Consider the following 23,027-nt stretch of genomic DNA (forward strand, 5'->3'; position numbering starts at 1 on the left):
GAGGTCCAGGTTGAAGCGCGCTTGCCTAGGAGATACTTGCTTGCTGGGTGCGCTTGCTTGGTTTGTAAAGAGAGGAGTGGCGGTAGTTGTGGAAGCTGGAAGAGGTCGAGGAGGTTTTGAGCACTAGATGTGTGAGTGGGTGTTGTTGCGTCAGAGCCGCCGGCAGCGCGGCGCGCCGGTGTCGCGGCGGTGGCGGCGCGCGAGGCCGACCTGCGGCTCGGCCGTGGGGCGCAGCCACAGCAGGTAGACGAGCGCGAACAGCGCGTAGGGCGCGAGCACGGCGGTGACGAGGCGCGCCACATCCGCGCCGCGTTCGGTGGACAAGGAGAATCACTTCTCCTCGTCCTCATCGCGGAATAGGTAAGTCGACCTAAAACCGATACGTAATGTCTTACACTGAGATTTATAGAGCGCACTTTAACTTAGTTTAGACTTAAGACACTGTTAAAACGGGACCGCGTTATATAGCTGGCATAAATCTGTCTCGCTTTAATTGAAATTTAAGTTAGGCAAAGTCACTGAGGGTTCCGTACTCGGGTATATTTTCCAACATTTTGAACGATAAATCAAAAATTATTATACATAAAAATAAATAAAAATCTGTTTTAGAATGTACAGGTAAAGCCCTTTCATATGATACCCCACTTGGTATATTAACTTATTTTGAAAATTGAAACAATTTTTTTTTTTTAATGATGTAGGTAACCACAAATTCGCGGTTTTCAAATTTATTCCTGTACTTGTGCTAAGACCTAGCTACCAAATTTCATGATTCTAGGTCAACGGGAAGTACCCTATAAGTATCTTGACAGACACGACGGACAGACAGACAGACAATAGTGATCCTATAAGGGTTCCGTTTTTCCTTTTGAGGTACGGAACCGTAAAAAGACATTTTTGAAGGTTTACCAGTAAGCGAGGTTGAAGAGCGCGAAGACGAGCGGGAAGGTGATGCGCGAGATGACGTCTATCCGCTTGGAGCGCGTGGGGAACTTGGACATCCACAGCCGGCAGCAGTTCTTGCGCGGGGGGCTCATGTGGATCTCGCACTGCCGCATCTTGGAGTCCACCACGCCGCCGCGCATGAGTGGCTTCTGTCAGTTGCAGACCAGTCAGGGAGGACGAACATGGTACATTTTTGAAGGTTTACCAGTAAGCGAGGTTGAAGAGCGCGAAGACGAGCGGGAAGGTGATGCGCGAGATGACGTCTATCCGCTTGGAGCGCGTGGGGAACTTGGACATCCACAGCCGGCAGCAGTTCTTGCGCGGGGGGCTCATGTGGATCTCGCACTGCCGCATCTTGGAGTCCACCACGCCGCCGCGCATGAGTGGCTTCTGTCAGTTGCAGACCAGTCAAGGAGGACGAACATGGTACATTTTTGAAGGTTTACCAGTAAGCGAGGTTGAAGAGCGCGAAGACGAGCGGGAAGGTGATGCGCGAGATGACGTCTATCCGCTTGGAGCGCGTGGGGAACTTGGACATCCACAGCCGGCAGCAGTTCTTGCGCGGGGGGCTCATGTGGATCTCGCACTGCCGCATCTTGGAGTCCACCACGCCGCCGCGCATGAGTGGCTTCTGTCAGTTGCAGACCAGTCAAGGAGGACGAACATGGTACATTTTTGAAGGTTTACCAGTAAGCGAGGTTGAAGAGCGCGAAGACGAGCGGGAAGGTGATGCGCGAGATGACGTCTATCCGCTTGGAGCGCGTGGGGAACTTGGACATCCACAGCCGGCAGCAGTTCTTGCGCGGGGGGCTCATGTGGATCTCGCACTGCCGCACCTTGGAGTCCACCACGCCGCCGCGCATGAGTGGCTTCTGTCAGTTGCAGACCAGTCAGGGAGGACGAACATGGTACATTTTTGAAGGTTTACCAGTAAGCGAGGTTGAAGAGCGCGAAGACGAGCGGGAAGGTGATGCGCGAGATGACGTCTATCCGCTTGGAGCGCGTGGGGAACTTGGACATCCACAGCCGGCAGCAGTTCTTGCGCGGGGGGCTCATGTGGATCTCGCACTGCCGCATCTTGGAGTCCACCACGCCGCCGCGCATGAGTGGCTTCTGTCAGTTGCAGACCAGTCAGGGAGGACGAACATGGTACATTTTTGAAGGTTTACCAGTAAGCGAGGTTGAAGAGCGCGAAGACGAGCGGGAAGGTGATGCGCGAGATGACGTCTATCCGCTTGGAGCGCGTGGGGAACTTGGACATCCACAGCCGGCAGCAGTTCTTGCGCGGGGGGCTCATGTGGATCTCGCACTGCCGCATCTTGGAGTCCACCACGCCGCCGCGCATGAGTGGCTTCTGTCAGTTGCAGACCAGTCAGGGAGGACGAACATGGTACATTTTTGAAGGTTTACCAGTAAGCGAGGTTGAAGAGCGCGAAGACGAGCGGGAAGGTGATGCGCGAGATGACGTCTATCCGCTTGGAGCGCGTGGGGAACTTGGACATCCACAGCCGGCAGCAGTTCTTGCGCGGGGGGCTCATGTGGATCTCGCACTGCCGCATCTTGGAGTCCACCACGCCGCCGCGCATGAGTGGCTTCTGTCAGTTGCAGACCAGTCAGGGAGGACGAACATGGTACATTTTGGACATTTTTTTAAAAGCTAGTTGCCTTTTCTCCCTAACATAATAGTTCCTAAATTTGAAACAGAATTTTAAAAAGTTTTTCAAATGCAAAACCTAGTTTCGGGAATCTTTAGAAATTAATCAAAAAATAACGATTTCATACCTATTGTTTTTGTTCTTATTTATATAAAGCCTGCAATATGCCTTTAAAGACTATTAGTTTCAAAATCAATCAAGTAACCTATCTTTTGTACCTGTTAGCATTATTTGAATTGTATAAACCTGAATGTCTTCATCCTTGAAAAATGTTTCAAATATATAATTATCATGTAAATCTGCTCTTTCGACTACGTCTATGATTGTGTATTAAAATCGTATGCCAAGATGTACCAAGTTTTTATGAATCAAAAATTGAAATGTAAAATTGGATTAGCTAAATTCTAACATACCAAATGTATGACTTCTGATACCAAAACTAATCGAATTCAATAAAGTGAATGACTAAGTAGATAATAAAGATCACACTTTGCAACTAATCATGCTAAATAATCAAGTCATTAAAATCATCAAAACGAAGAAATGACTTTAGTTTAGTTAAGAGATGTAAGGACCAAGAATTTAAACTCGTAAATAAAGAAAACAACGTATATAATACGCTAGCTACGAAATGCAACTATTGAAATTCTAAATCAAAGACTACGTCTTGCTAAAGACTTAATCAAATCCGAGCTCACCATTGCGAAAGTGGTGTTGCTATCTGTATCTAGCAAGTCTGACGCTGCGTCCATGCTTGCGGCGGCCTCCATCTCCCGTCTCGACTTCTTCATGTTCTCTCTGTGCATGTCAGAGCGAGAGGCGTAGTTCACGAGGGCGAACTCCAGCAATGCCCCGAAGACGAAAGTGAGGCAGACCCCCGTCCATACGTCAATAGCCTTGGTGTATGAGACGGGGGGTAACGAGGCGTTGATGCCTGATGATTGTGTCGCCATTGTGAGAAGTGTAGTTACTCCTGAGAATAAAAATCAAATGTCATTCAAACTTGATGCGTTGGAGAATTTGCAAGGGATTTAAAATTTGAATATTTATTTTTTGGGGGAGGTTGCAAATCATAATATAGATTAAGAAAGAAAGAAAGAAAGAAAACTTTTTTTATTTGATCACTACATCACATTACAATACAATATATCTTAAAACTAATTGAATGAATATCTACATAATAATATTATACTTATAAGTTAACATATACTAAAATTAAAATGTCCCATGTGACCAAATATAGGTCTAGGTATAGATTAAGGATTGTCTTGGAAGTATATTTTCCTATGATAAAATTTCAATAAGATTCAGAATTTTGTATGCTGTTTAAAGATTTGTAAATAAAAGTCCACGGAAAGAAACTGTATAAAAAAGATCTAACAAACAACATAGGTGAACGATTTTCTTGTTCTCACATTGCTTGATTGATTTCCATTTTAAACCAAAAATTAAAAATTATAATATCTTTTCAAATAATTTTTTAACTGATTTCATTGTACTGTCGTATGAAATAAATTGTGTTCTAGAAACCAAAATACGGCGGTTACTCTGATGCTGCAAATCTTCATGGGCGGCGGTAATCACTTAACACCAGGCGTGACCCGCCTGCTGATTTGCTCGCTATTTTTATTTACAAAACAGATGGTGAAATCTTACCCAGCGATACCCTAGCTGGCACAGCGCCCTGGTCCAGCCAGAAGGACACCCAGGACACGATCACCAGCATGCAGCAAGGGATGTAGATCTGGATGAGGTAGTAACTGAACTCTCTCTTGAACAGCAGGTCCACTTTCAGGCAACTGTATTCACCTGAAACAAATGGGTTCTGTAGTCCTATGCGTTGCTGTGCCTGAAGCCTAAAGCTGCCCTTCATATTGAAAACGCAGCACTTGAAAAATAACGGTTCGGAGAAACTGCACTTTTCCTTAGCACAGCTAAAATTTTCAAGCAAGTACCTACTGCCAAAGTCCTTAGCAAAAAACATACTTCCAATGAAAATTTTCTTGAAAATTATTTTTTGTCGCGTCGGAAAGCTCCCTGGGAGTCCATTTTTGTAAAAAAGTAAAGTAACGATTACTGCAAATAGAGTTACGAGGGCAGTAAGGTTTTTGTATAGTGCTTGTGTTACCAGTGTGGGCATACGCATTCAAGACAAAGTTAAAGTCAAAATCATTTATTCAAAGTAGGTACAATTGTACTCCTTTTCATGTTTGAAATTGTTAAATTTGTACGATATAATGGTGATAATAATTTACGTTACTTAATAGTGGTGATAATTACACACATTGTGGTGTCGCTAACTATGGGCCTATTAAGAAAGCTCAGGCTCCAGGGGTAATCATAGAACGATGGAGAAAGCTATGCTTGTAGACGAGTTTCTCTACGCGATCAAACCAGAAACAAGGAGATTTGCAGAACATGTAGAGTAACCGAAATATCTCAACGGTTCGCGAAGCTGAAACTGGACCGAACGCGGCAACCTTACACCAGAAAGCGAAGCATTGAAAGACCTATACTAAACCTGTTACCCCAGAAATCAAAGTGTTTCCACGAGATTTTCAAAAGTCTAAATATCCACGCGGATGATGATATCTTAAATAATCATGTCCCTAAATCACTAATTAAATACTTATAAAGGAAGTTTGATACAATAAATCTATGATTGTGTAGGTAGGTACTAATTAAAAGATCGATAAAATCATAATTTATGAATGCATCGTTATCTATAGGCAGTACCTACATTTTATATGAATTCAGTGCATTAAAAACAAAACAACGAAAACAATAGCTTGACATGAAATATGAAACAATATTGTCATGAAATACACTGCAGTGATGAATGAGCACGCGATGACGTTTTACACAGGGACATGACGGATGATGCCTTGCTCTACATTAACAGGGGACTCTCCGTCGCTCGCTCCATACAAACGTAGTTAGAAATATAGTAAGAAAGCAATACGTCATTTCTCGTTCAAAGAGCTGCATTGTATTATGGGCCTTTGGAAGTAGTTTCGATAGCTGCAAAGCGTCGCTACTAGATGGCATTAACAGTCGCTTCAGTACTGAATGAACATACAAAATTCGTCACTGGCAGTAAGCGCAACCGTGGCTTAGCGGTCAGAACGTCGGGCGCGAACCCGGAAGACGCAAGTTCGAATCCTGCCGGTTCCGCAAATTTTAACATATACTTATTTAAAAATTATTTAGAAGTTTCCTTGAAGTGTAGGTAAAAACACTATCATAAAATTTCAACAAAATTCACTGAGTTTGATTGGTTAGTTCTCAAATGAGAGCCAAACTCTCATCAATTTCCATCATGAGAGGAATTAACTTCCATCGACGGTGTTCCCACTAGATAACAACGTGGCGTTATCCAAGGGGCGGAATAATAAATTCCTAAAAGGCCGGCAACGCATCGGCGGTACCTCTGGTTGCAAATCTGCAAATGTTCATATAGACGGCGGTAATCACTTAACATCTGGTGACCCGCCTGCTCGTTTGCTCGCTATTTTTGACGTGACAACGTCTTATAATTCGATAGAGCCGGCTGCACGCACGAAAAAACATGACTCATGCGGCGTTACCTCGCTCTGAGGCGTTCCATGTATGGCTTGAAGTGCAAGCGAGAGCGCGGAACGAGCGACAAAGAAGCACAATCGGCCTTTGTTGTCACGTTCAACTATCGTCAGTAAACCGACTTTACAGACAACCAATTTTTTTATTATTTAAAAAACTACGTTTGTCTGGAGCACGCTACGAATAAACCCCTCTTAGAGATATGACAGCTGCTGACTGATGCACTACAAATCCATCTCTCCGTGCACACAGGAGTGTAGTGCGCTGTATGCGTGGAATTGGAACGATATCAAAACAATGCTTTGCGCCTCACTACAGCTGTAGTCCGCACAGTGCCTTTGATGTTATCTCAACTGGCAATTTATAGCGGCTGACTGTAAAGGTAATGAAGAATTACATAGCGTCAGAGAAGTTCTAACAGTGCGTAGGTCAAAAAAGTCTTCTTTACAGGAGAGTAAAACCGTATAAAATACTAGATGGTGCCTACGACTTCGTCCGCGCAAGAATAAAGAAATCTGAAAAACAACAAGATAAAGTTGAAAACTAAAACCCGACTGTGATCGTCTCAATAAACGCTGAAATATTAGAGTATATAGAGAAATATATATTAGTTTTAATGTCGTTTGGTATATTTTAATGTTGTTGTACTCTGAACTAATGAACTCAGAATTTTTTCCTGTTTCATTAGACATCCCACTCGATACAATAGCAAAAAAAATTTGGAGACCCCAACTTTTTTTGATGTAACATCCGTTAGGTCTATTTTTGCGTATAAAATATAGCCCATGTCCCCCGGACCTTTACAACGAATCAATTGACACCTCATTCATCAAAATCGGCGCAGTAGTTTAGACACTACGGTGGAACACACAGAATCTGGATGCAAACATACATACATACATAGAATGCTAAAATCATAACCGTATTATAGAAGCAGGCGTTATTTTGCGGAAGTCCATGATATATACAAGGAACCAAAAACTTAATTTGCTATAATCCGCCAAACCTACGAAATCTGTATGGTACGCAGCACCGCTCGACGCGCGTTTCGCCCCGACACCGGAGCATCCTCAGGAGATGTAGACCTTACAATGTCTAATTGCAAAGTCATCACCCTTTCTTTTGGCTTTGCCGCAGTCGGGTAAAAAGTGAATGGGGAAGATTACCAGTATTAGTCTTGCTGTTGCAGTAATCAGTGAGGAACTTCTCGAGCGTGAAGCGAGGCAGGTGGAGGTTCTTCACGACCTGCACGGGGTCGCCCTCCTTCCACAGGAACACTAAGTCATCAGTCGTCCAGCCATCTATATGCAGCAAATACACTAACGTAAAGTAAGGTGTATGAGACGGGTCTGCCCGAGTAATTCAAATTTAATTTGGTTTTTCGCAACTTGTAAACTAATACGACAATGTAGGCTTAAGGCACTTTAATTGCGCCAATGTCAGCATCATCCTCACAGGTTTATATAAAAATCTTTACTTGAAAGGGTCCAGTTTAAGAAATTAGTTACTAATTTGTGAGTAGCTCATGTCAAACTCATTATTTCGACTAATTTCTTAAACTGAACACTTTCAAGTAAAGATTTTTATATAAACCTGTGAGGATGATAGAAATATTTTTAAATATTACTATTTTTAATTTGCAATAATTACAAATATATAATTAAATAGATTTAATGTCATACAGAAAGATATTTAAAAATAATGTCACAATATGCAATTACATCTAATTCATATAAATTAATAATTATAAATTAAAATTTCTATTAGTTATCGTCGTCAAAAAGATCGCCCCTGGTTGCCCCTGGACCAAAAGGGCCCATCAAGCTGGCAAATTGTGTTAAAATATTATTTTGTGTGTTAATTAATTTGTGGTGTTAACACAGACAATTCCGAACGTAATGTATAATAACGTTACTCAAAATAATGACGTGTGTTGATGTTTATAAGGAGTGGTTCAAACGAGCATTATTTTGTATCTTATGTTTACGAGCAATAAAATGAGTGATTAATTGACATTAGGCGATGATCTTTATTGAAGTAAATAAATCTTTTTCTAGAGTTAAAATAAATTTATTAGGTCAGCTTCACGGTTAGCTGAAGGAAAAATGTAGTATTTTAGTAATTTTCAAGCAAAGTAGTATTTAGCGTTTATCAATTTTAACACGATGTTAAGTCACATAAATAATTACAAATTCAATATTTATTTATTTTTAAACGGTTTTATTTAGCTTGACCTGTACCATTGTGTATATAAAATGGAAATCATGTTAATTTTTATATTACTTAACATCATGTTAAGTAATATAAAAATTGTAATTTGTTGATTTATATTCATGTGATGTTAATAATGAATAACTTTCACGTCCTTTTAACTTTATCACAGTTTAATACCCTTCAAACGTTAGCATAGCATAATCTATACATATAATAATAAAGGATAAACTAACTGACTAACATATCAACGTACAGTTCGAACCGCTGGGTTTAAAAATTTGAGATTTTGCTTAGGTATTTTCTATAACGTAGACTTCCAATCCGCTCTGGTAATTGGATGAAATTTCAGTAAATTGCATAAAGGAACTATTTCCTCTGAGTGATGCACGATGGCTGTGTGAATAAATCAGGTATGTAATTTTTTTTTCTGTGATCTAGCCATAAATTCACGGTTTTCAGACTGGTTCCTTTACTTGTGCTATAAGACCTACCTATCTGCCAAATTTTATGATTCTAGGTCAACAAGAAGTACCCTATAGGTTTTCTTGACAGACACGACGGATGGACGGGCAGACAGACAACAAAGTGATCCTATAAGGGTTCCGTTTTTCCTTTTGAGGTACGGAACCCTAAAAATACAAAATGAACACTACAAGTAGGAATGAAAAATGTACGTTTTTACTTACAACTGGCCATTCTCAAGGAGCACGTTTGCTTATCCAACGGGTATAATTTCAGGTTCATAGGGCAGGACAGGGTCAAAGAGATTCGGATGCTGTACAGCACATTCCCGTTGGGGAAGATCCTGATATACACGTTAGGCATGATGATGTTGTGGAAATGGCCCTCTTTCTCGTTCGAGAAGAACAGGTCAGGCATCCATACCCTGTTCGCTTCTGTCAGGGTGAGGTATTTTAGACGACCTGGTTGACAAAAGAAATTGTTCACCATTTCATAATAAAAATACCATAAAACAAAAAAAAACCTTACGTACAACAACGGTATGAAGTATGAATAATTTTAACGTAATGTTACATCGTCTTGGCGGGGGCACTGCCGTGCCCCCTGGTTATATAAATATTGTTCAACTAGCTGATGCCCGCAGCTTCGCCCGCGTGGATTGGTCAGATCCCCTGCAGCATCAGGACTGAGGAGTTGGATTCCAAATTTTTATGAAACAATGTCGCGAAGTTCCTCTATCGATTAAAAAAGAAATGACGCAAATCGGTTCAGAAATCTCGGAGATTTCGGTGTACATAGGTAGAAAAACACAACTCCCTTTTTGAAAGTCGGTTAAAAAAGTAGCCTATGTTACTCCCTGGTCAATTCTCTACTTGTCTGTGAAAACCCCGTCAAAATCGGTCCAGCCGTTCCGAAGATTAGCCTTTTCAAACAGACAGACAGACAGACAGACAGACAGACAGACAAAAATTTTAAAAACGTGTGATTCAGTGTTGGTATCGTTCAAATAACCATATGAGCTTAATATGAGGTAGTTATTTCGAAATTACAGACAGACACTCCAATTTTATTTATTATTAGTATAGATGTAATAGGGAAATGATAATTTTTATTTTTCAATTTATTTTGAACAATTTTACATTACATAAAAACGTGTTAAATCTTATAAATAATACTAATTATACATTTGTTCAATGTTATATTCACTGATTTCTCATTTTAACAAGCCTTACTACGTTTTTATGAGTAAGCAAAAAATAATGAATTATGACGTTTAAATTTCAATAAAAATAACTCACCTCCCAAGTTATTAAACTTGAGTCTCTCATCTAACCATTGCTCCCTGAAGGTCAGCTGGACAGAGTATTCCTGAAAACATTTTAAATTGTTAAAAAGAGATATGCATGGTAGAAAATCCTTGAGGAAGTAATCAAAGTAGAAAACTGTATGAAGAAGTACAAGTGTCAGTGTTTGATTTCATAGAGATATCGAAATATGTAAAACAAAATTTAAACATTTGATTAATCCCAAAAGGATAAACGCTAATGATATCTATTTTTCTGTACTCAAAACAATTCTTCACTCTATTGGCATTTATTACCTTCGTGAAATTCTAAAAAGCTTTTGTGAGTCTGCGGGGGTTTTAATTGATTTTGTCGCCGATAAAATCCTTAAAATAATTTGTTTCAAGTCAGATTATTTTACACTAGCGACAAAATCGGGAATTTGGTTAAAATTGTTGAGGTTGATGTTGAATTCGTGATTGGCAAAAGACAACACGTGTCTACGAACTTGCTCATTATTTATAAATATTTAATATCATTTTAAAATTTGAAATTTGTAATTAAATACTGTTTGTAAAGTTCTAAAACCAATTCGCCAATTTCGTCTCAATAATTATTATTATAAACTTAACTTCAAACATCATATTAAAATGTTTGAAAAAGTCGATGTCGAAGGTTCTTTGATAAATTTAGTTGATAACTAAGAATAATAAATAGATCCCTCGACATCAATAGAGCAAGTCAAATGAATTTTCGTGACACTGAAAGCAAACTACAGTATAAATATAAGATATTATATACATACATGCTCTGGAAAGTTAGCTTTTGGATTCTCTTAAAATTGAAGTAAAGGGACTTTCTTTGATAATTATAAAATACATATGATTAAAAAAACAAGACTGAGTACAGGTAAATATAACGTACTATAAATATAACATATATTTGTAGGCAGGTAGGTAGGTACTGAAATTAAACATAAAGAAGACAGATAAAATAATATAATGACGTGAATTAATGCACGTTAGTGTGTAATGTTAATATATCCATTGATAGTGTATCTCAACAGGAAGACAGTGATTGATGTCGACAAAATCATCACAATGGATTACTTACTTACATTATTGGACGTAGGCCAGACATAGGTCATAATATCCTAAGTGCATTAAATTTAAATTTATATTAAGTTAAAAGAATATTTTTTGTAACTCGACTCAAGCGTCCATTGTGCAATCTGAAATAGGTTATCTATTAAGTTTTGAATAAATTAAAATTATCATCCACGTTCTTCATTTAGGAGAAATACCCAAAAGCTAACTCAAATAAAATATATCGATATATAAGTATATTATTAAAACCATTGTAGATAAAGAACTTGTGCAAATATCAACACTACAGAATCTAATATAATCTTGTCGAATAATAAAAATGGTTCATCGAGTGAAATTCATGGGTTGAGGGGATTTTATATCGATATAGGTGTAATTGAAACATATCATGCCATCCATGCCGTCACACAAAGTCAAGCGCAACTTTGAAACCAACTCACCATTTTGCATTCGTCGGTGGAATGCTTGTCAATACCTTCATGCAGGCTCAAGGACCAGTTAACTAGATCTACGATACGGTAATACTAGCTTCAGGGCGAGGGTCACATATTGCGGTCGGGTGGTCAGCCACCGATTGGAAGCACGAAGCCGAGTGCGGACGCGACGATAGATCCCGATACAATAATAACTTTTACACAACACAAATTCACATGAACAAGACAATATCAATTATGTCACAGTCAACGTACACGACCAAAATAGTTTTTATATGTTTAATAATAATATATTCTTTCAAAAAAATAATATGCAGTAATGAAAATAAAGCATGATATATAATTAATAAAAAAACTGATAACAAATCAAAACATGAGATGATTGTTATTACTTATCATTAGTTAAACTTGAAGGTGCGGGCCGCGTTTACCCCTGTGACCTAAATAGAACCCTGGTCATGATATACATCATTATAACGGATTAACGCTATTTTACATCCAATTAATCGAATATATTGTACTTGGTTATAATTAAGTGCTGAATATACCGAAGCGGTTAAATTTTGTGCCATATAACTACTTATATACTATGCCAATATCCATCAGGTGTTTTTACAGGAAGTATCGGAGTGTGCCCTCTAAGTACAATAAAATTATATAAAAAATTAACCAAACAAAATGAAATTATAATATAATAAAAAATAAACAATATAAAGATTTTCACTTATCTTACGTAATACACAGAAAATTAACTATCTAGTAAAATTCGGGATTCGCGGCTCCGCACCGCAATGTTATTTTTATTTATACGGTTTAACACAATGTTAATTCAAATCTCTAATAAACATTTAGGGGGAAAAATGTGCAAAAAAATACAAAATAAAAGTAAATAAGTATTAAAAATCAAATAATAAAACAAAAGTCACAAACACATATCCAAATACGATAACGATAGCTTGAGAATGTTTAGCACAGTGCATTTTTGCCAGATATCCACTTGATTATGGCCAGTTTTACTATAAACAAAGCTTCTATTGTATCCTTTTGTTTATCATATTTTTGATTCACACAAACGAAACTTTGTTTTATAATAAAAATGTCATTAATAACATCGTTTGGTTAATTGGTTATGTGCAACCACTCACCATTTTGTAATCATCTATTTTGCTGATGGATCGAAGATACAGGTTGACGCGAACTAACGTTGGCGCTTCGCCTTAGTGAGAAAAAAACACGTTTTTAATTTCATTGAACCGCTTTTGTATGAGACTATTTTACACATTTTTTTTTACATATTTTAAGACCCAATTTGTATACAAATATCGAAAAATTAGACGCAAGTGAATGGCATAGTGTTAATGTTAAGATATTTAATGAGATGGATCTGATACTACAGAAAAAATAACTAAATCTATAAAATATATCCAGTCCATTTCATTATGAAGAGTCAGTGAAATATCAGCTTTGTAATCTATGAAATAGAATCAACCACTCTCAAAAGTAAGAAGCTTATTAACAATTATTATATTAATTTCGAAAACAAACAAAAATAAATCGCTGGAAAGTGCTAAATAAAATGAATACCAACCTTCCAAAAATTTATTTTTCCGTTTCATTCCTGCGCATGTACACCTTAAAGCGGCTATTAGAGACGAAAACGCGCGCGGCTAAAAACGATTTTGGTCGTCAACACCAAAGGGAAGAAGATTGAAAATAAAGAAAAAAATATATAAAATTGATTTTGTACATTTAACTGGGTAAATCTCTCCACAAACTGAAGGAGTGAATTGCCCATTCATTTGACTTGGTGAAAGAAATAACAACCGTTTTATAGAAAAAACCAATCTCATACATTATCTTAATCTAGATGCATGGTCCAGTCGGTCGTTGACTTACCATTGTGACGTCATCGATTTTTGATATACTTCGGACAAATATATTGACGCTCACTACGGCTGGCCCATCTAAGTACCAAGCAAAATATATGGTTGATATTACATTTAAAAAAACTAAACCCTAGTGGAGCAAACATTTTCTGTCACGCGGTGCCGACTCTGAAAACCACACACTTGTCTAATATACTCACCTTATTGTCTGTAAATTTTATGTACAAATCCTATTTGATAGCTATAATGTCGATGAAATTTTAAAATATCAAAATACGAAAAATCGTGGTGACTGTGAAAAGAAAGTACTAAAATAAAACTTGGAAAGAAAACATAACTTTTGGCTTGTTTATAGGAATTTGTGTTAGTGTTTAGGAATAGGAATATCAACAAACTATCTAAAATATTCAATTTTGAAATTAATGATTCCTCCAAGCCCTTTAAAATACAAAGGCATTATTCAAATATATAGTTTTTAGATGCTAAGATATACTTAGTTCTAAATGTGTGCTAAAAGATTTTTTTAGTTATCTATAAACAAAGATTTTTTAGTTTTTTAAGTTAGAAGATAGAACACAATTATTATAATACTGTACTTTATCAAGCTTAAGTAATAGTTACAAATAGAAAAGCTATATTTTCCTTCACGAGAATTTGGTTCAATATTCATGACTGCGTATTTCCTCGGCCTTAGAAAGGATCAAACTTAAGCTAGACTAATTATGGCTAGAATCGGCACTTTTCAGGGTTGAATGTTTACTGGTATGCTTTGCATAATCCCTCTATATCATTATAATATACAATCTGATGTTTGTTTTTAAATCATAATCAGTTAATGAATATTCTCTAGTTGGTAATGTAAGTTTCTTACATGAAAAACATAAATGCTAATGTAATTTTGTACGTTTTTAAATATGTACTGTTAAAATATTTATATGATCAGGGCCGCAGTTATTAAAATAGCGATGAAATATCATTTCAAACACATAATGTGATCACGAAGGATGAATTAGTTTTGTCGCGTGTGCAAGCTTTTGCATTGATTTTTGTTAAACAGAAGAGAATCGTTCTTTGAGTTACATTTTTGTTATGATGGCAAAGTAGCATAAGTAATTTATAAAATCAAAATCACGGATAGAACATTTTCGATAAGTTCCCAAGCAAATTTGCATTCGGAATGTTAGGATACGGGATACGTGTAGCAATTTTTTTTGATTTACTTTTATTAGTAAAAATAACAACCTTAGCAGAAAGTCGTAACACGCCCGCACTCGTGCGGTTACAAATCAGAGATTTCTATCCACCAGGCCGAAATATGAGTTCAAATTACCCACATTACAAGACTTTCTAGACATAAGAATTATCCAAATGTCAAAAAAGCCAATTTATTGTAATATACACGTAACATATCATAAGACATCTAAGAATTGTGTAAAAACCGGCTTCAAAAAGGCGAATTTTTATTTATTGAGTTTAGTAAGAAGTCATTATTCTTCTAGATTTATTTAAAAGAACCGATTCCCCGTTTGAAGACGGTTGTAAATTTTGGAAAATGTTAAAGATTTTTCTAATTATGCCTTATGTCTTGGAAGTCGTCAAAAAGAACACTCAAACCACTTTCAGGCATTGGGACTTAAAAAAGACACAGGAATCCTACGGGATGTCCCTTACCATAGAGTTACAAATATTAGTAATGACTTGCAATACTACTCTAATTATGAGTAATTTTCTACTTTACTATTAATTACCTAAATCATCAAAACAATTCTCGCTCTTAGATGTTCTTGATTTCCTCGATTTTTATTACAAAGAGAAAAATGTATACGTAAATACGATAAGAATATGTTTATAAAACCTGTAACATTAATTTTTTTTACAAAATGTGTCGATGCTTAAGGAATTATACAAAAATATCAATCACCAGTATTAATAACTAACCCATGGTAAGGGCTCAAGCGGTTTTATTGTATGACATCTCACTTATTAAAATACGTTTAACGTATCATAAATACAACTTATCTTTTTACACAACCTTTTTTCAGTACTTTTTCTCTCATGTTAAATGGTTTAAACGGCATTTATGAATTTTAACATTAATGTTAAATCATATAAATGTCGTTTATAATTTGTTAACAACGTGAGATTTCACACAAAATAGTTCAAATAAGCTGTACGACGGTCGATGACTATTCTCATTGGAATGTTAAAACTTACTAACCATCTTAATGTCGCTTATTGTGGTAATACTTCGGACGAACAGGTTAATATTAACAATTGCTGGACCTGTCGAAAGAGGTCAATATTCCAGTAACACTGTATCGCGGTTTATTCAAAAAAGTTCTCAAAGCGACCAAATCCGAATGGATTGGAAAGGAATTTTTGAATTTCACCCGTTGACGATATTTATGAGTTTTAATATTAATGTTAAATCATATAAATGTCGTTTATAAGTTGTTAAAAACGTGAGATTTCACACAAAATATTTCAAAAAAAGCTCTACGATGGTCGATGAGTATTCTCGTTGGAATGTTAAAACTTACTAACCATCTTAACGTCGTTTATAGTTGTTATAGTTCGGACGAACAGGTTAATATTTACAACTGCCGGACCTGTTGAAAGAGGTCAAAGTACCAGAAACACTGCATCGTAATTTTTTATGAAAAAGTTCTCAAAGCGATTAAAATCCAAATGGAATGGAATGGAATTTTCGAATCTCACCCATTGGATCATTGCCGTTTCCACAACTCACAAGCTGGTACAAGCTATACACTCATAGTTGAATGGTAAAGAGTCGTAATTTAAAAAAGAAGCATATAAAAATATATTTTAAGATACATTTTTTACTTCTTAATTTTAAGCGCAGAATTACCTTAAAAATAAAAATATAATGTGTGCTTCAAAATTTACAAAAATATATAAAGTATATAAAATCAAAAGTCTGGTACCTCTGTCCTTTAAAAATACCTACCGTGGTTGAAACATTTCGCTGAAAGCCTATGTAGAGTCACACACATTCATACAATATTAGTACCTAATTGTGTAAGTATTAAATTATATTATAAAAATAATCATATAATATGAGCGCATATTATATTTTTCCTGTATAACATTTTAATAAGATTCGCTTAGAAGTATTATTATTAGAAGAATTTTACTTGATGATGTAAGATCCAGCAATCTAGATTACAAATCTAGAAGATCTTGCTTTGAACGTTCTCAATTTATAATAAGTTGCTGGTAGGAGTTCCACTCTTTAGTTAGGTGATATCTTCAGAAATGTTGAACAATGTTTCATGTGGGCAGCGCGAGTTGATCAGATATCAACCGCATTAGTCTCTTGCTGTTTTTTGGTGGAACGGCGAAGGACGAATGAGTACTTACGCTCTCCAAAGTATATCCGGTAGAAGACCAGTAAATTATAAACCTAAGCAACGTTGCTGTATACCGAGCAATTATGTCAGTTATTCACTATGGGTATTGTTATTTAGAACCTGCTTTTTATTTCTACATCGAAAATACAATCACTTTTTTATTTCTACGTCGAAAATACGATCATCCATTCACCCGGAAGGAGTTTTATAGTGATTAGAATGCAATAATGACGAATAAATCTTTTCACCTATTCAGCATTTTACTTCAATCGGTTAAATAATTACATTACATCCACGATGATTTAGCAATTTCATTTTACGGAATGAAATTATCAATGTGGTTAATGTCATTGGATTGCAAAGTAAAATGGTCAAGCGCGAGTTGTGCTTAACTTACTTTCCTATTTTTTGTAAGCGCTTCTACTTTTTTTTATTAACGTTTATGCTTGGCAACCGAATACACATGGCAGCAAATTAAAAGCATCAAAAAAGCTGCAATTTATAAATTCCTAATAATTAAAACTTTTTATTTGTCTCAATGTTAAAGTTCTCTAAATTTTAAATGTCTAATAGATTTTTAGACACAGAATAACTATTAAAAACCAATCCAAAATAAAATTAAATAAGTATTTTTTTATTAATTTATGTAATAATTTTTGCTCAAAAATTTTTTAGGTCATAAGTCTCATAACCATACAATATAAACTTTCGTCTATCCCAGGGAAAGCATTTAGGTACTCTAAGGAGGTCTACGCCGAGGGTCTCGATGAAAATTTCCTGCCAAATGTTGTGCAAAATACAACAGTACCACGTAGAAAAGAGCAAATGGCTACTGAATAATTTGTATTAGATGATAATTTTATAAATCAAGACCAACATATTAAAACACAAAACTTAAAAGATTTTAATACATATTTATGTAAAGATAAATCTGTCTTCGAAGTCTTCGCAACATACATCTTTATAATAATAAATAATTACACGGTTTCACCACCCGTAGGCGAGCACTTTACTAAATTGCTCTTCCGCAAGTTAAGAACATTTTTTTACTCTACTCTAATGAGGGATTCGCTTGAGCTGAGGTTGGCTCGAAAACATATTTTCGTCATCCTAAAGACAATTAATGATTAACGAGCAATTTAATTATTCTTCACAATGCAAATTTTCAAAAGATTTTAGTGATATTTAATAATGAAAAATCTATTTATCATTGGTTTGCTCTTACTAAATTAAAAAAATACGTTAGCTCATCTCCACAGTAAATAAACAAAGGGTCATCAGATAATGAAAATCTGGTGTTGAGCTTAGTCGACACTGAGAATCAGCTGCTTAGTCTTGGTGATGCATAGTTCACTCTAGAGATACGTAAACTTTATGCATTTTAAATCCATGCATCGTCCGCCATAACCATAATAACCATGAATATTAATAGTATGTCGTAATAAGCTTAAAAAGCTAGAGTACTGTACAGGGGAGTACTCCTGACCCACTATTCTTCCTTTTATACATAAAAGACATTGGAGAGAACAGAAGTGTGTTTTAAACAGTTACAATAAAATAATATGTCTGTGTTTACTGCTTATATTAACTACACTACAACAATTTTCATTTCACTTCTGTACAAGCAATATTACAGAAGTTAGGATTGTTTACACTTTTTTGAAAGTTTTTTATGTGATTGTGACGATTTATTAGGTACTAGCTTTTAATAAATTGGGCACCGGAGGTTCCTAATGATTTATTTGATTTTTAAAATATATAATAAGAAATGATAATGAAAAATTACTAACTTTTATAAGTAAGTAAGTATATTTATTTTGTTTTGAGGCGTATAAAGAGTATAGATAAGAGCAAGACATATTCCGCCGCAGCCCAGTTGTTTGACGTCACAATCCCATTTCTGACAAAAATATAGAGTGGCAAAGCGCACTTTGTTCTCACTCATTTTAAAAGATATTAAAAAAATAAAACATCATAGTTTTTGTATAATTTTCTCTAGAGCGTTTTGATACCTCTAACTAAAATTGATGGTCACTCAGGCCCATTGTAATATTTTAAAAACCAACTTATATATAATTTGTTTTTTTTTTTGTTGTGTTTATATAATAATCAGTTCTTCGCGAAGTTTCTAGGCGTTATTTTATATCTAAGTGTATCTTTTTATAGTGCGAAGCAGCGACGTGCTGTCTAACAGAGCTTGTGTAAGTTTTTTAGTGAACAGAACTCGTCATTGTAGTGGGCGTCTGTCAAATTTAGTATAGCAAACTAGACTTTTCCGGTTAGGTATCAGCATGCGCTAAATAAGCGTTAGTATGAAATTCTTAGGAATTTCATTGTCAATTCACACCCAAACTTGCTGAAAGAAGCGTAAGAGTCCAAAAGTCAAAATATTTCATAATATATTGAAAATGCTTAGTTAGTATAAGTACCTGAGCTGGTATTTATTTAGACCCACACAAGACTTAAAGCTCTCTGCTGGGCTTTAATTTCTACGTCATGTGTTTGCCATGTGCTTGTTATCTATACATGTAACATTCTCACTTACTCCAATGACAAGTTTTCACGCAAAAAATTACACACAAGGCTCTGAACGGTTTTGAAGGTATATTTTTGCACATTTACGTGAGAGGCGTACCTATTTATAATTTACAGTGTCATAGTGTAGCGAGATAAAAGTGTCACATACCAGTGCCGTTGATGCCGGAGGGTCGGATGCGAGCGTCGTACCGCCCCGGACCAAGGATCTGGTCCAGAATCTGTTTCTCTTTCTCTCGGAAGTTTATCTTCGCGTTCATACATCTGGGTAAAACAAAGAAAAGCGTCATTATACAATAATTTAAAGTTAAGTCAAGAACAAAGAATTTCATTTTATACAGAGTTTGTTGGGGGTTCTTGTCAGACCAGATAGCGTTTGAAACCCTCGTAGCTTTTGTTTTAAGTTTATTCAATTAACTATCACCACAACCTAAATTATGTTTCATATTCAACAATTACTTTACCAACAAAAAATTATGCAAATTTGTTTTTTACGTACTACATGCATATATCTGTACCACTGAATCAGACAGATCATCAACTCTACAAATGTAATGCTAGTAGACTTTGAGTACAGAGCAAGCCCAATTTAGAATAGATTAGACTAATTCTATGGATTTCAGTTACTCGTATAGGTGTTACAATCTCGGGCATATTTAGTACTGCAATACCAACATTATTTACGCAGGCTCATGTTGTTTTGCTGATATTATTGCGCTGTGGTATAAAGTCATAATATGACCCCCAGTGTATCATAAACTAGCGTAACCGATGGATTTAGTGTTTGGTCACTAGCTGTAACAATATGAGATAAAAATAGAGACTGGTAACGTCTTTGAGTGAAAAATGTGAAGAACTTTGCAGTAATAACTATGAGTAGGTACCTACTAGTGAAGTGGCCGTAAAATTCAGTCTCAAACATACATAATTCGACTAATAGCAGGAACGAGTGGTTAGAAAAAAGTTTCCTTAAAACCCACCAATAAATTTAATCACAGATAAAGTATTTTAGAACAGAACAGTAAGTATAAAGTTCGTTGTCTGTCACTAATGTAACAACCCCAATCAGTGTCTGTCTTGTTGTCTCAGTCGTTTTCTTTAATAAATCTATCTGCCTAATTTTTTTAAATATTTTGTGTTTTATAATTTTATCTATTCTTCGGTAACTATTTGTAGATAGATAGGTAATAATAAAAATAGCATTCCCTGTTTACGTGTCAAACGTAATATGACGTGACAGCATAGGACACGATACCTTGCGTCAGCATTGTGTGAAAAATATTGGGCGAAAAAATATGCGGTAAAAATAACGAATTCGATAACCGCGAGTCGTCTAATGCGAGTAACGGGGATATGACATTGACATGTTGACATTGTGTTACAAACATGTTATAAACAACAAAACTGGACTATAGAAAAGGAAAGCTCAAAAAAATCGTTATACCTAAGGAGCCAGCAGAACCAAAACCATCATATTTTTTAAGCTTTGGCCATAATGTAGTACGTAAAAACTTATACGTTCATTTTCTATCAAGTAAATAAATTTGTTTTTTTTTTACAGACGGATCAGACAGGTTGTTCGGATTTCTTGATATCCAAAATCAGTAGTTAAATAAAATTGAATTTTTTTAATTATTTTATCAATAGGTATCTACCTATATCAATGTTAAAAATATTTCTCAACATTAACAATATAATTTATGAATTTAACATTTATCAGTAGGTACCTATATAAATAAAAATATTTGTTAACAACAATCAATCAGTAGGTATATAAATGCTAAAATATTTCTTAACATTACAAAGTTAAACAGTTGATTTGCAATAAATTGATTGATTAATTGATTGAAACAAATAATCCTACTATAATTGTAATACTGTTTTAATTTAATTTGCTTATTAAGCACATTAAATTTAGAAGACAAATTCATCTAACTATTCCACGATCATAAGTAAATCAAACTACAAATTACAATGAAGAAGTATTTAATTTCTGAGAATTTTTTCGAGGAATTCAGCTCGTAGATCACGGCTGTAGCTGTGGGACATACTCGTATAAGATTTATATCCCTTGCATATTTAGATGGCGCAATAATTTATTTGTTGATGCCTCGTTCGGGATAATAATAACTATTAATACGTCGGTAACTCTACCTTGCTAATGTGATCTCAGTATAGGTACGCAGTTGAACATGGAAAGTAGTACCTGTGCAAACTTACCCTGCGAGTTGTAAAATGTAGAGTGCTAGTAGAATGAGGAGGGCGCATGATGGCCGAGAGATGTCCATCCTCCGTCTGGAAAAAGGAGAAAATGATGAATTGGTCTTCATAATCATCGTTAACTATGGCTATCACTTTGTTGTCTGTCTGTCTGTCCGTCTCTTGGGAAGGCCTATGTCCAGCAGTGGGCGCAAACAGGCTGATTGATTGATTGATACAAAAATATTTTTCGTAGAAAAGAAATTTTCGAAATTTTCGAAAAAAAATAAGTTTCATGAGCTTGGTTGCTTTCATTCAGTGATGATGAAATCAGCCGCAGGACCTAGGTGAAACCAGAGGCCACATCTACATATTTCCATGGTTTAAACCAACTTTTATTACCAACCGAAATAGCACAAAAATCCATACACAAATTATAAGAGGGCTCTCTCCGTCACTCGTTTCATACAAACGTAGTTCCAATTTCATTTGAATATTACGCAACCAAAGTCCATGAAATTTTGCATACATATTCTAGAAACTAATATCTATGTTTGTGGTTTTCCAGATTTCTGTTAAAATATTTGATTTCAAAGTTACGCGGTCTTAAAAATTTACATACAAATCTTTGAGCCCCTGTAATTTTAAAACTACATATATTTTTAGAAAAATCTAAAACACCACAGACACAGATATTAGTTTCTAGAATATGTCTGCAAAATTTCATGGACTTTGGTTGCTTAATATTCAAATGAAATTGGAACTACGATTGTATGAAACGAGTGACGGAGAGAGCCCTGTTAACGTAGCGAAGTAACGAATTTTAATATTTGTACGTATATACCTATTCTAACACTGAAACTGTAATTATCATAGATATGTGTAATTATAGAGCTATATTTTTTCAAACTGACAAACTTTTGCATGAAATCAGATTGCGGCCCGGCTTGGTAGCTAGCTATATGTATAGCATATACATAGGTACTGTACATCCGAATGATTAATTATTTATTAGGGCGGTTACGACGCACCTACTGTATTTTTATGAACTCAAAATGTTGTCCTCTTTTATTTGACACCCCACTCGATACGTTAGCAAGAAAAATTTTGAGACCCCACTTTTGGACGTAGCATCCACCATTTGATGTAGCTAATGTCACCCGGACCATAATAATAACGAATCGATTGACACCTAATTGATCGAAATCGGCTCAATAGTTTAGGCGTACTGTACATACATACTTACATACATGTGCATAGACTGCTGAAATCATAACCCTTACTTTTGGCTTTGTCGTAGTCGGATAAAAATAGGCAAAAACATCAACCTCAATTAATGTCGGCGCATTTTATCGTCA

General features: G+C 35.8%; 1 protein-coding gene across 13 annotated transcripts in view; it reads right to left on the minus strand.

The window, feature by feature from the left end:
* Positions 1–1,614: 1,614 nt before the first annotated feature.
* Positions 1,615–23,027, minus strand: part of LOC123877028 (glutamate-gated chloride channel) — a 33,747-nt gene continuing 12,334 nt past the window's right edge. For 2 of the 13 annotated variants that reach the window (XM_045923522.1, XM_045923523.1), the window contains exons 2-10: positions 21,691–21,765; positions 19,622–19,734; positions 12,824–12,894; positions 10,154–10,223; positions 9,080–9,316; positions 7,346–7,480; positions 4,257–4,409; positions 3,299–3,573; positions 2,348–2,540 (exon numbers count right to left, since the gene is read on the minus strand). In XM_045923522.1, the coding sequence (XP_045779478.1) occupies positions 2,352–2,540; positions 3,299–3,573; positions 4,257–4,409; positions 7,346–7,480; positions 9,080–9,316; positions 10,154–10,223; positions 12,824–12,894; positions 19,622–19,734; positions 21,691–21,758 (1,311 nt within the window). In that variant the 5' untranslated portion in view covers positions 21,759–21,765 and the 3' untranslated portion in view covers positions 2,348–2,351. The other 11 variants (XM_045923529.1, XM_045923531.1, XM_045923528.1 and 8 more) reach the window with 11 other exon arrangements.

Source organism: Maniola jurtina, chromosome 22, assembly GCF_905333055.1.
Source record: "Maniola jurtina chromosome 22, ilManJurt1.1, whole genome shotgun sequence".
In the NCBI taxonomy this organism is placed as follows: domain Eukaryota; kingdom Metazoa; phylum Arthropoda; class Insecta; order Lepidoptera; family Nymphalidae; genus Maniola; species Maniola jurtina.